Consider the following 14,662-nt stretch of genomic DNA (forward strand, 5'->3'; position numbering starts at 1 on the left):
TTATTTTTCAACTGTAGAGACGTAAAGTTGAAAAGTGATCTTGAATTTTATCTCCAAGATTGCCAATTATCGGTGCCGTATGTATTTTATATTTTAAGGTAATTTTTGGATGAGTTTAAATAACTTAACAGGTGATTTTTTACTAAAAATGTCGCTTACTTATTTTCAGTCATGCTTCAAAGACCTCTTAATAAGAAACAGACAGCCTTGTAATCGGTCATTGTTAAAACCCAGCTATAAATAAACAGTAACATAACCATCAACATTAAATCATAACACAAATAACTATAACTTACACCCACCACTTTAATAAGAGGAAATTAAATTATAAATAATAATGTAAGCGCACCGAATTTCCCACATCGCTCAATGGTAACAATACACCGAAAAACTTCTCCTTTCTTCTGCATGACAATGCTTGTGACCAAGTTATAAAATCAAGTTACCCGTTCGAGGTTAACACCGTAAAATCACGCTAACCCACCTCTTTTTCCGACAAACTGTGAGAAAAAACCTTCGTACTATATCTAGTCTACTTTTTGCAAGATGTTCGCAAAAAACATCATAAAGGTTGTATATGTAAATCATGAGGTTGATGCGTATTACGTCAAAATGTGTGAATGACGCAAGGATTCTGAAAGTTGAATGTACTGTGATCGTAAATTATGTGGGTTGTTAAACCTTTCTATAAGATGCGGTCTTTTGTTTTGTTTACGCGTCTTATTTGTTTAAGCTCACTGTTCAATAGGAGATAATCCGCCAAAAAAATAAAATTACCGGTAATACAACCTATAATTTTGTATCTGTATAATAGATTAAACTAAAGTTCGTAACTCTCGTGCATCTTAGGACCGAAATCAATTTACTAATTCCCATCAAGACATCTTACTAAGCACTACCACAGATCTAATCCCGAACCACGACTCCCGACTTAGCAAACTCCTTATACCTAAAACTCCTTGAATTTCTGGAAGACGGTACTCGCGAATCCTGAGGGCCGAGTTCATTGAAATGGCGGGAGTATGATGAAGAGCGAACACGCAAACTGCGCTAACGCACGTGAGAAACGGGTTCCGAAGCTATTTTAGACCATTAGGCGAGATTTTAGAACACCAACAAACGAAATTGGCATACATTTCCACGAGTACGGTTTCGCTTGTGTTTTGTTTTTTATTTTTAGTGACAGACTTCATTTGTTTTACGTATTGCACCTTTTTGATAGCCTGTGTAATATTTTTTATATCATGATAAAGTATGATCATTGTAGAAAGATAATTTAATTTATTAAAAAACTAGTTTTAATATATTTTATAATTAACTATGACATTGAATACTTTATTGAATAAAAATTATCAGAGCGTGTTTGTAGTTAATTTCTTGGCGCATTTAATAAACTTTTAATAATAATGATCGTTAAATGTAATTAATCTTAACAGACGATTAAGTTTACTAAATTAGCACTTCTGTTGAAGTCTTATTCAATTACTCTAATACTAACAAGTTTCATAAGTATTAATTAAAATACTAGTAATATTGTGGATAAAAAGCTATCTATAAATATTTCTATTAACAATAATAATTATTGTATGTTCTGTAACAAAATGATATATTTACTAACTTAATCAACTCATGAAAAGCAGTATTTCTTATTACAAACAACATAATAATATCCAATACAATGACTTATTAAGTTGTCTTGATTTCTTTAATCAAAGACTACCGCAGGCGTGCGTACGCCGCATATCAAATAGTTCGTAACGATAATATTACCACATAGAAGCCAGTCAGGCGTATAAATAGGTAATTTTTATGGCCTATAATTAATAACTGCAAGTACCTTCGTAATGAAAGCAAAAACTCTTACGGTTACTGTTTGAAGCACTTCATAATTATAATCGGTTCCAACTACTCTATTGAAGAGCAGTAGTGTGAAGAGAATCTGAATATTTTGTAGGTCATTAGACTCGTTACAATTTTAAGATCGTGTTTATTAAAAATATTTAGGATTAAAGGCGGTATAAAGTGTAGGTATTAATCCGGATATTTTTGATGAAACAAGATATTATCGAATTTTAAATATGCATCTCGAACTAAGCGACGTTATCTGTGCAAATAAAAAAGCATCCGTTTCCCTATCTTCTGCACGTAAACATAATAACCGTAACGATTATTCCCTGTATTATGAAGTATTACCGTAAACTTAATGTTTCTTTATGCGCTCTCTCGGCGTGCACGCATCGTACTAATTTCAAATTTAAGTAACAGTTCCCGTCGCTCGACCGAACTGGCCAGATAAAGACAGGTTCTTGTATCACGAGAAAAATAAATTTAAAAAAACAAACACACGGGAAGTCGCTCCAATAATCTGGCGATGGTAAGTGCGGTTTTGACTTTAATGTGTTAATAAAATTGTTAGCGTTTTGTCGGCGAAACGAGGGCCGATGTTCGGTGTAAAGCCGACACGATGGCAACATGCGATGACGATTCAAAATTATTCAATGTTTATAAGTTCGCTGTTTGAATTCGCTTGGCGCATTGTGTTGGAACTCACCAAGGTTGGCAGCCATGATTTCTTGGTCTTTTGGCTTCTTTTTTCGCGGGCGTCCTTTCTGTCGAGGTGGGGGCGCTGCAGAGCCGTTGAAGAACGGCCCTTTAGGAACATCATTGTCTACCCGAGCGAACTCCGGGGAGGGGTATGGGGGATAATGAGGCCCAGGGGCAGGGCCCGCGTACGGCACGGGGCACATTTGTGGGGGCCCCGGCACAGCCATGTGAGGACCGTACTCCGGCATAGTTTCATAATGCAGCCTGTGAAGAGAAATAGCTTTTAGTTTCTGCTTATGGAAATTATTGCAGCTGTAATTATAACTGAAATTCTCAAAACATTACTGGTAATATTTCGACATAGAGTTCCATACTAACCTGCAGTATACTGCCGAGTCTCTAATGCCGAAAGTATCCCCCTTATTAAGGGGCGTGCTGCACAAAGCACATGAGAAGCAATGCACATGGAACACCAGGTCCCGAGCTCGCATCACCAGCTCGGAAGCCGAGATTGGCGTGTTGCAGCGAGCGCAGCGTTTCGATCCATATAACCTGCAACAAGAGAAATTCATCTTTAGGCAAGGCTCTATAAAGTTCAATTTTAGTTGTCGCTGAGCTTTTGTTAATATGATGGAATTTCGCTTCAAATAGTTAACAGTTTTGCGGTAAAGGTAGAATTCCGTGGGTCGCGGCTTACGCAGCCGCGCGCGGCTTACGACAGTCGTCGGCCGCGCGCAACAATAGTCATCCTATGAAAATGTATGGCGCCGCTGCCGAGGTAAGCGACAGTCGCGCGCGGCCGACGAATTTCGTAAGCCGCGCGCGGCATTGTGTTGAAATTAGTAGATTTTGTTCGTCCGTTTCCTCTAGTCGAAGTGCTAATTGATATCCTTGAAGAAGAAGAGGATGACGTATTGCTGTGGCTGTATTATGAAAATAGATTACCAATATTACCGACCCTATTTTTAAAAAGTAGAAATGATGAAGGTATACTGATTCAAAAGCATTTGTATTGTAATGAAAACAAAAGGAAGTTTTGCCGACTAAATAAAAAACAATTCAATTCTGGTTTTACTAAAATTATATAGATGTTACTAAGCGCTAGACCATGTTGAGATGCATACGGCCGCGCGCGGCTTACGAAATTCGTCGGCCGCGCGCGACTGTCGCGGACCTCGGCAACGGTGCCATACATTTTCATAGGTTGACTATTGTCGCGCGCGGCCGACGACTGTCGTAAGCCGCGCGCGGCTGTCGTAGCCGCTATCCACGGAATTCTACCTTAACGTGATATTGAATTAGTCTATTGAGTAGACTTAGGCACTGAAGCTTGATATGAATACACCTGAATCAAAGCTTTACATGAGAATATTAGTAAATACACCACCGACGATGCAGAAACATTTTTTTCATAAAATAAAACTTAAAGGTATTTTAATTATAAACTAATACAAACTCGTGTCAAATCACAAGCCAGCAATTAATTGTTGTTATCAGAGTGCTAATTAAATATTAAAGTTTTATAGCTTTTTGCCACGAACGCTCATTGTCTGTCCAGGGTCGTTTGTGTGCGCGGCGGTTAGGATAAAGTCACAAGTCATGCTTAAGAAAAACTTTATGAAGTCTGCGAAAAAATTGATTTTTCTTGTGAGAGAAATAAATGGAATATTTATTAGATGTACTCATAATGAAATGTTACAATGAACACAGGACATTCCAAAATAAAAATAATTCCGTGTACATATTTATTAATGCAGAAATAAATTCAACAAAGCAATAATAACATCGAGATGAATTGGATTTACCAAAACCTTATGATCAAATTATTTTTATAAAACCATTTGCTACTGCTGAAAGGTACCTAATATTTATAAAGTCGGGTATTACCCCAAACATTAAATAATCATATTTTTCATACACTCAAACCTATAAATGTAATACCTTTTACCTAACCACACAATTATTTGCAAGTACGTGCAAAATTAGAGGGAAAACGTATTAATCAAGCAATTGGGTATTGCGTCAAATGACATCAGTATGCCTGTGTTTGCGTAATAAACTGAGAAAAATTGGTAATTTATATTATAAGGAATTATTACTAAACTACTAAGTATTGGTTAGCGGTCGAACTAAGTTGGAAGTTCGATGTTCCACGAGTGCCTAGGCTACCCGCGACCTTTGCCAGATCGTCTGACCACCTCGTTAGTGCTGACCTATGCTACGTTCAGTCTGCGTTTGTCCATCATTACCATCAGCTTACTGAGTTGTATGTTGGGCAAAAGTTTCACGGCCAACAAACCATTGATGAATGCAGCTCGATGAGTCTAACTTCTTCTATGTTCATCATTCCCCAAACTGGATGAGGCTCTACTTTTGCCCACGCTCATTCAACAAAAACAGGATAATCCACCAATAATTCGATAAACTCTAACTAGCTAAAGTACCACATGCCAAGCTCTCTAAACTCGCTGCGGTTAAACCCATAAATTGAAAGGTATCCAAACCCCAATTAATACATTTTTCGTTAAGAATCGGGAAAATTTGGTGAAGCTACACCTGTATTTGGTAAACCACAAACCAGAAAAGTTTACCGTTACCGAAGTTAATTCTATGATGCCGAAATTATTTTGTATGTAATATTATACAATTCGCCCTGTTTGGTTCTGGTATATTGGTTTCGGTAAAGACTGGTTTATTTGCTTTAAATGGAATATGTTTCAATATTGTAGAAGCGGGTCATTTCAAAACTAACAGATATTCGTCCAAACATAAAAACATTTTATCTCAGTTCAGTGTCCAAAAATAAATGTCATTCTGTGCTGACCGGGCGAGGCCTTTGGTTTTAAAATGATAATTAAATGCATCCGCCGGTCTCAAGATCCGAGATAGCGAGTTCTCCTCCCGAGTGAGACATCCCCGTGTGGTCCCTTCCCTATCTAGATCGTACTCTTAGCTGCTTTAAATAAGACGTTAAGGAAATGCCGCGAGAACGTTAGAATTTTTTAGATACTTAACTGACTATCGCCAGAAATCTCTGTTAATGACCTTTTTAATGGCTAGTTCTGTACATGCCTTTGGAATCAATAGCACCTACGAACTTACATACTCCTTCAACTGCTCTCGAATAAATCCCTTTCTACAGTTCATGTATCCAATTAGATATTTCAATAAAAGATTTTCCATAATTCTTACAGCTCATTATTTCAGTTTCAATGCATCCGTCTTGAAACAATAGCTCCAACAAAAGCACAGATTTAATATATTTTACTGCAGTCAAGAGCACTCGTATTATTGCAATTTCTTTGAAAACATAATGTTTTCACTAATTGAAGTATGGCTTATATCTAAAGTATCACTGAACAAGTACCGCATCGTGAAAAATATTATTTTTCATAAAAAGATACGTTGAGCGAATTATGTTGTTTCAGTTAAGTACATGCTTAGTAGGATATTTTACAATACTACCTACTTACTATATTGAAATCATGTTAAGGGTTCAAAGGCTTTAATGATTTTCAATACAAATGCTATTACACACCATCTATCATATTACTTCACTACCATTCATACTTCACTTGAAAAACGTGGTAAGTTAATATTATGCGTTCCAATTATAAATCTTCATTTTATTTGAAAGTAAATAATAGCTCAGTGGTTATGGTATATTATTTTCATTTGTAAACGGTTTTTTTACATTACGAAAATAATGAAAAACTACGATGAGCCGATTGTAGCAAGATATGAGAACTGAATAAAGCATTCAACCAATTTTTTGTAAAATAAATAAAAATCAAATAAAATAAATGTTCGAATTTATTGAATCGTAGTTTAGTTGAATGAACAAAGTTCTCTATGGGCGTTTTTTATTTATTTTTATTTAAACAATTTAGATTTTAGAACTATTTTAGCGCCCGTTCAATTTCACGAATGAAATGCTATTGGTTTGTACTAGAATTTCTGTTCAAAAATATTTTTTGCGTATTTCCGTGCGTTGTTTAAATACTCTTACAGGTGTTTTGTTTTATTATATTTGTGTTAGAAATGAGACTTTTGTGAAATGGATAGATTCAATTGTTGAAAAGAAGGCACTTTTGCTATACATATAATAATTAAAAAATATAGTAGGTATACGTTGAGGAATTTCCCGCAAACTAAAAGCATGAAGCCCGATAATTTTAATTCTTTTGTGCAAATACCTTGAAACCACGTCTAAGCAGAATGTAGGTATGCTATGATAGCGGACAGGAATCTAACTGTTGTTGAATTATAATTATGGCGAAGCATTCCTTTTTATTTTATCAGTGTAAAAACTGGAGAACAAAGGACTTTGACTGGACTATCATGGTTACTTAAACGTTAATTTATTAGCAAGCGTGTGTTTTTTTTTAATGGATGTGGGAAAATTAAGCCAGACATCGAACGAAAAGCTGCACCAACTTGTAATAAATTGGCCTTTTCTGCAATCTTCACTTATGTGTTTTAATCAAAAAGGTTAGCCGTGTTTAATGTATGATAAACTTAGAACAATTTTTAAGTTCCGTTTGACACACCTAGTACTAAAAAGTAAAACAAGTGAACCCATATTTCTACTTATAGAACACTGACAAAAATGTACTGCAAAAAACAATTGCTAAACGACATTAAACATTCAATTTTTTCCCAACATCACATTTTGATAAGGTGACAATGTCATATAGATTCTAGGTGTTAAGATGTTCGCCCCAACTAGGACCATACCCTGTACAGCATTGAAATGAAGTTATCGAAGGTTCGTGGGTGTTAGTCACGAACGATCGTATCTTGACCACACAGGTCTTACGAACCTCGGCCCTTGCGTCCCGAGATGCGAAACCATTGTTCAAAGACCTGCACTATAGACTTGTATTAAAAACAAAAATCTTCTTAAAACAAAAATAAAAGGACGAATTATTATAAACAAGACAATATGAATAAAAAATGAAAATTGAAATTTGAAATTGTCCACCAATTTTTAAAGCTTCTGTTAAAACCAGGTATTGACACTGCACAGTGCTCACAATTGTTAAAAATTCTGAAACTAAAATAAAAATATCAACAATGCAGCTCAAAATATTTTATTTCATCGTATCTATCGGATTTTTTTTTTGTAGATATTGCTAGGATTTTAAAAAGTTGCCTAAAAATCATTTATGACCTGGTAGCTACGATTTATAATGATGAGTAAAACTCACTAAATATTACTAAAAGACAGCGGTACTTCAACACTTCACGAATAAAAGTAATTTACAACTGTACGTGCTTGTTCACAAGTGATTTAAAAAAAACAGTTGCCACTCATAAATAGCAGTCTTTTCATAGTGAGTTATACTGGATCATAAGTTTCAGAATCATCAAGCGATGCGGCCGCAGCACTAGTAGAGGAAAAACGTAAGTAATACAGGCAGCTAGTACTAGGGATGCGAAAAATATATCGATATTTCCTCTGCAATCTAAGTCGGGCGACCCTTATTTGATACACGTTTACATTTACAAACATCTTACAAAGCCTATACGTCAATAAATGAGGGTCGCTATTTACTAAAATCGCAATTATTAACAAAAAAATCCATGGGTAAATATTACGATTAAAAATACATAATATGTACCCAAAATCCAGATGATGTTAAAATATTTTTTCCAAGTACTCGCTACACCTAAATCGATACTTCCATCCATCGACCATACAAGGTATCGATACCTTTGACTCGATACTACTTCTCGAGCAACATGCGAAAAAGATTGATGTGCCGAGTGCGTGCGTTATGGAAATAAATTTGAAGCGCTTGTGAATGATCAAGCCTGTCTCTTTGCATTTGTAAATATTGCTAGGTAGCTTGCACACACCGTACTGCACAGAATATGACACGAAAAACGATTGATTACCGTGCGAAACCGTCTACTGTTTACTCTAAACGCAATAACCGCTTCCATACACGAAAAAAATAAAAATACAAAAGTAAAAACCGATGACTGTGCCCTAAAGCCGCGCCGTATTTGTCCACTGGGCAATGTTTGCTCTCGCCAAAACGTACCATTTGATATAAAAGGGCTCAGTAATAAATCCTACCGAAAACCCATAAAAGCCACTGGCTTCAAAAGCGTGGAAAAAGTGCAAAAACCCAACTTCAATATGAAATAATAGGTACACCGCAGTATTTATTATTTTTAATTTTAAGTCCAAGATTTTCTTCTAAAGTCCATTAAATTATGCGAATCCATAAAATTCTATGGCAATGAACAAAACACGGCTACTCTATAAAAAATCAAACAAAGAGAAAACTAAGTAAAAATAAAAGAAAACTCCGAGCTTTTCTTTCGCAAAAATAAGGACGCATGCTGGCATCTTTATTGGATTCTTATTAATTCATAATATTATTCGCAATGCAAGAGACCCGCAATAAAAGACGTTGGGTCAATTGTTCGCTAATAAGTACATATTACGGTTATTGTTTGCTAGGATAATTAATTAGCATGGCTTCAGCATATCAATGCCAATTGTCTTTATGTCAACAGCCTAATTACCAATTAAAGCCTTGACTAACATTTTGTTAGTCTTTGATCAGGTTAATGCACATTGTGCAGAATTTGATTGAACATGTTAATTCCGTTTCACTTACTGTTAAAAACAAACTATGTATGTCCACTGTTATAGAAAGCTAATAAAAGCCTAACATTTCCCTACAGCAGGAAATTTGTCCCCTCCGGCAATCAAATTACTCAGCACGCTGGGGTAGTCTAGTCGGGCAATTTTGCTATTTCATCGAATAGATAACAAAAAAATCTTTGCAAAACTAAATCTCGTCTTCAGATAGACCCGAGTGCAAGATTACCGGTCAAATTGACTAAATGCAAGTAATTCATAGTAACACGGTGCGGCGCCGTCACCGTAACGGTTATCGTACCATCGGCCAGTTCCGTAAATTGTAGCCTTGTTAGCTTGTAAATTAGCTAACTTAAGCAAATTACTTAGTGTCTGTATTTGCTTACAGTGTATTCGCCTCGCTAAACAAAACAAGATCGCTAGAATCAGCTCATCTATTCGGTAAACCCAAACCGCAGACACGTCACTTCACTTTCACCCCTTTCCGAGGTTTTATTTAATTTGCTTGGCTCGTGTGTACCGGCTTCATAAATTGGCTATTCATTTTGGACGTACTGGCATCCGATCGAGCTGAATTTTTGTGTACCTTTGTAACTTTGATTTCAATGGAACAATAATGAACTATAGAGCTGGTGAACTGATGTCCCCGTGGCATACCAATGCAGATGAAATACAATGACCTACCTTTTTGCGTTGGATATGGGTAATTGAGTGTCCGGTGCTCTAATTAAGAGACAAATTGTATTTTACATGTATCACTTGCGATGTGACGGTGCAATTTTTTAAAAGGAATTGTTTGCATTGTACGTATCAGAAACAATTATCATTTCTGATGAATTAATTATAGTAAATTGGGCAAGATATTTATACTATTCTTTTGGAGAAATGTATGCCTAGCATAACCGCACTTCTTAAACAAAGAAGATTGCGCTGGCTAGGGCATGTGCAGAGGATGGAGCCTTCTCGTTTGCCAAGACAAACTCTCTTGGGACAAATCTCAGACGCCAAACGACCAGTTGGGCGGCCATTGTTGCGATTTAAGGACAGAGTTAAACGCGACATGGTATCCTTTAAAATTGACCCGAACATCTGGGAAAAAGCTTCTGGTGACCGTGACAGTTGGAGGAAAATACTATCTGATGGGGTGGTCGCGCATGACAAAGCCTGGTTCGATTTGCTATCCCACAAACGCGATCTACGTCACGAACGAATGGCACAACCTCCAACGTCACCAGGAACACAGTTCGTTTGTGGACGTTGCGATCGGCGCTGTCGCTCTCGCATAGGCCTTGTTAGTCATCAGCGCAAGTGCCAAAGTCAAACAACTTGATACGGATGCAGCTTAAATCATCTTTTATAGATGTAAAAGGCCACTGATGATTTGGAGAAATGTATGTCGATTGAAGAGGCAAATAATACCATAATAAGGATAATAGCTCATTGAAAATAATATCAATAGCAATAAAGACACAGTCGAGTACCGATGGTTTACGTACTTACAATAGAATTTATGTAAGCTTACGTACGTTGAATTTAAATACCTATCAATAAATCAACATTTTCAATATGAAACCTTTTCGATATGAGGTGCTCAATTAAAACCCGCGAATATTTGAAGCGAGAACGCAAATTCAGATTAAATATTCGTAAAATTCATAAGTTCGGTATACGGTAATAAACAAAATCCCTAGATGCAAAGTTCTTGAAAAATATCGCAATAAAAAGTATCGCAAGGGTGCCTCAAATTTTAATGCATTTCGTATTTTGACTACCGATACAATTGACTACCGACACAAAACCACACGACAGATTTTTCCCCACTCTGTTTTGCTACGCGCTATAAAAATCCGCTAGTGTGAACACGCTTTAAGACTACATACAACTTCGCACTTCTTATACGTAGTGACGTCATGAATGTGAATCTCGGATTTTTGTCCTAATGACAGTTAGCTTCAATTTCGATGGTTTAAACTAAATAAATAACAGCACACATGTCATGTAAAACATTTGTATCTGTTTGAAATTGATATTTTTTTAATTTTATTTTTGCAACTAATACTGAAAGTTAGTTTATTTTGAAATTGTATGAAAGTGTTAGGGTTTAAATTGTATAGAGTGGGATTATAGCGGTGCAAAAATAATACTCGTTTTTATTTCACAAACCTACTTTTAATTAAAATCACTAAAAAATAAATACTGGTCATTCATTTCAGCAGAAGCCTCTAGGACCAATTTCAATAAGGGAAACGCCGCGCCGTCATGCAATTTTGTAGCCATATGTGAATGATTTAAAGTCTATATTCGTTTGAGTTTTTTTGTTTGCTAACTATGTAGCCCACATTTATGGAAAAATATTTGATGATTTATTTCGTGGGTGTAAAAGAAGCTTCAAAACGGTCCGGTTGTTGTGCTAAGTAATATGAATAAAAAAATGTCAAGTGCGAAATTAAAATAAACTATATATTATTTATTGTAGTAATTAAAATAATTATATGAATTGTAAATAAAAATATGGAGACATAAAATATCATAATTATACTCAATTATTGCTAATTTACACCCAGTGGCTCATTGGATATATTTCCAAATTATTTCTGGGAATCGAACTTTTGAACTACGATTTATTCCTTTTATTAGTAAATATTTATAAATAAAATAAAATAAAAATAAATTTACATCATATACTTTAAAATAAAATATTGATATCCATCGATAATACTATTCCACTTATAGATTTTATAGTAATTATCTAGGTATAAGTGTGAGCTAATACTTTAAATTAGTATTAAAACCATATAAAAGAAGATGTCGCATGTTGTAAGGTTTTGTAATCTATTATTCATATTTGCTTTCTGTCTGTAATTACTGTATCTCTAATAAGCAAACATAATCTTCTCTAACAAAACAATACTGTACCATGTAAAAATAAATGAGAACAACGTTTAGAATGCACAGTGGACAATGAACATAGCCATGAAAACAAAAAAAAAACATCATCGTTCAATAGTCAGCAAAAAGATTCAATGTTTAACCTTTGACCTAATTCTGAAATTCAATATCTTAATCCCTGAAACTATAGTAACAATTCGATAAAGAATAAAAAAAAAAGTTATATGCTCATTAAACTTTTCTACGTCGCGTCTTAAGGTGAAAAAGCAAAACCCATAAATAGTTATCATTATTAAACGATGCTTTAAAATAGCGCAACTAAGAAGCCATTCAAATATCCTAATTTTATCCCAATCATATTTAGTTCCCAAAAAAAATATATAATTTGTTGTCATCCAACGTCTATGTACCTATTGAAAAGCTCTCGAAAGCCCACTGGACGCCTGCTTCCCGCGACCGACAAGAACCAATACATTATGATTGATTGGTTCCATTCGAGTATTTTTAATTTGCTGAAAAAGTCGCAGAATCTTAGTGTATTTATAGCCTCATTAATTTTATAAAGCAGCTTTCAGAGTTTTTTCTAGACATTTTTCCAACTACACATTTCATAGGAAATTCCTAAGAAGGCGAGTAAAAATAGCAATATTATTGAAAAAACAAAATACAAGTGTAGTATCGTAAAACCAAAATCTGTAGTTCTCATGTAACCCCTTACAAAAAGCACTTTTTTATCGCTTATCGCGTAACAATTTTCATTTGTATTGTGTATGTTTACGGTGAAACAAAAGCTTACGATCCAGAATTACTTGTCCGCCACCTTTAGAACTCACAAAATACTTGTACAAAAAGTATATGAGACCACAATACAATACCTCCCGTTTCGGTCGCCGAGTTAGCCTAACAAGCATCACATTAAATATTTGGTATCCGAAACCCTTTATCGGCACTCGGCCGGTGCTCGGCAGGCTAGAAACGAGCCGATTCTTCACGCCGTCAACAACAATGGACCGCGGCAAGCTTTATTTGTGAATAATATGCTACGCCAAACGAATATGACACGGCAATTCGCTCGACGATAAAATCAATAGAAAAAGAAATGCGAAAAATGGCTCCAAAGCGAGGCAGTTAACGCGAGCAGCAATTTTATTTTCAGCTTACATTCGGTTTAGCATTTACTTACTCCTCTGGTTCTTGGTCTCCATTGGGATTCCAATTTTCCAAATCCATCAAACTTAGTTCCGAAAGTTTGAGCGGCTCGGAAACAGTTCCTGAAAAGTTGGGACTCTTCGAGGAGTCCGGTTTGAAAATATCGGAAACCTCAATTTCACAAAAGTCAGTCATTTTGACAAGTTGTGACCATTCACAAGTTAAAGTTATTTATGAAACATGATGCGAATATATGCAGAGAGCGCTCCGTGCAGAGGACCGCGCTGCAGGAGCGTCGGGACAAGACTGGTGTTTATCACTCATAGCCAAACTTAGATAGTAGGCATACTACTATCTAAGTTTGGCTATGATACTCATAGCTAAACTTAGGTAGTTCTAGTCTATGCGAATAATAAATATTGTATTTATGAATCAATTTTATTTATTCCTGGATTGGATATTGTAAGAATATTTCAGCGTTATAGACATGTGGACAATGGTGAGCTTTGTCATCCGGGATCTTATTTAATGTGCAACATGAAATTAAATGAAACGGAGCTCTAGTTTTATCAACGCGAACACTTCCAGGAAATCTTTTGTATATTGTTATGCAGTAATGTCAAGCTTTTCAGAAAATCAGTTAAAGAAAAATTCAAATTATTTTTTACTTTATGTATCAAATTGATACAAGGTATCGGTTTATTGGGTCGAGTATGAATTACACGATGTTTTATTAAATTGGTATGGATACAAATATTCAATCAACTTTCAACTATGTATTTTTTGTTTACTGTTTCAGTATAATAATTTCCTTTGTGCGAGCGAATTCAATTAGTTATTTTCTTTTGACGTTAATACGTGATACTTAGCGTGGGTGTTTTCATATCGCATCTAAAACAGTATTTAGTTATAAGTACCCATTTCCATTAATATTTGTAACCACAAATTACGTCAGTATTCAGAACAAACTTATCGATTTGACCGACATATTAGAACGTAAGTTCATTATAAGTTATGCGTATTGGACATACCTATTTTGATTGATTCCTGGTAGGCAGTAGAAAATGCATACTGAATTTTGAAGATAGAACATAAGCTTCGGACAGGGTAGATGATTTCCAATAATTTTGTAGGAACACAAGGGCATATCATCACTACTACCATATCCCGGGCTGCTTTGTGAAAGTTTCTTGGAATCTACGTAGTTAGTTCGCAGCGATCCGGGAATCGAACCGGGGCACCATGGTAGCAGTCGCGACCACAAGACTAACACAATGATCTGTAGCGTATGTATACAATGTAAAAGTAAAAAAGTGAATTTTACAAAGCAGGTTAAATGAGAATTTGCGGAATGCGTAGATTCAATTAATCATTCAATCAATTCTGGCATGCGCTCGCTGACGGACGGCAATAACGCCTCTTTAATTAGGCCCTAAACATGCGTAATGTCAGACCAATATC

At 35.5% G+C, this 14,662-nt stretch overlaps 1 protein-coding gene across 2 annotated transcripts in view; it reads right to left on the bottom strand.

Annotated features, from left to right (window-relative positions):
- The window catches only part of LOC110373008 (protein apterous), an 85,175-nt gene that overhangs the window by 31,216 nt on the left and 39,297 nt on the right, over nt 1-14,662 (bottom strand). For both annotated transcript variants that reach the window (XM_021330093.3, XM_021330092.3), the window contains exons 3-4: nt 2,923-3,096; nt 2,552-2,808 (exon numbers count right to left, since the gene is read on the bottom strand). In XM_021330093.3, the coding sequence (XP_021185768.3) occupies nt 2,552-2,808; nt 2,923-3,096 (431 nt within the window). The remainder of the gene's footprint in view (nt 1-2,551; nt 2,809-2,922; nt 3,097-14,662) is intronic.

This window comes from Helicoverpa armigera, chromosome 1 (genome assembly GCF_030705265.1).
Source record: "Helicoverpa armigera isolate CAAS_96S chromosome 1, ASM3070526v1, whole genome shotgun sequence".
In the NCBI taxonomy this organism is placed as follows: domain Eukaryota; kingdom Metazoa; phylum Arthropoda; class Insecta; order Lepidoptera; family Noctuidae; genus Helicoverpa; species Helicoverpa armigera.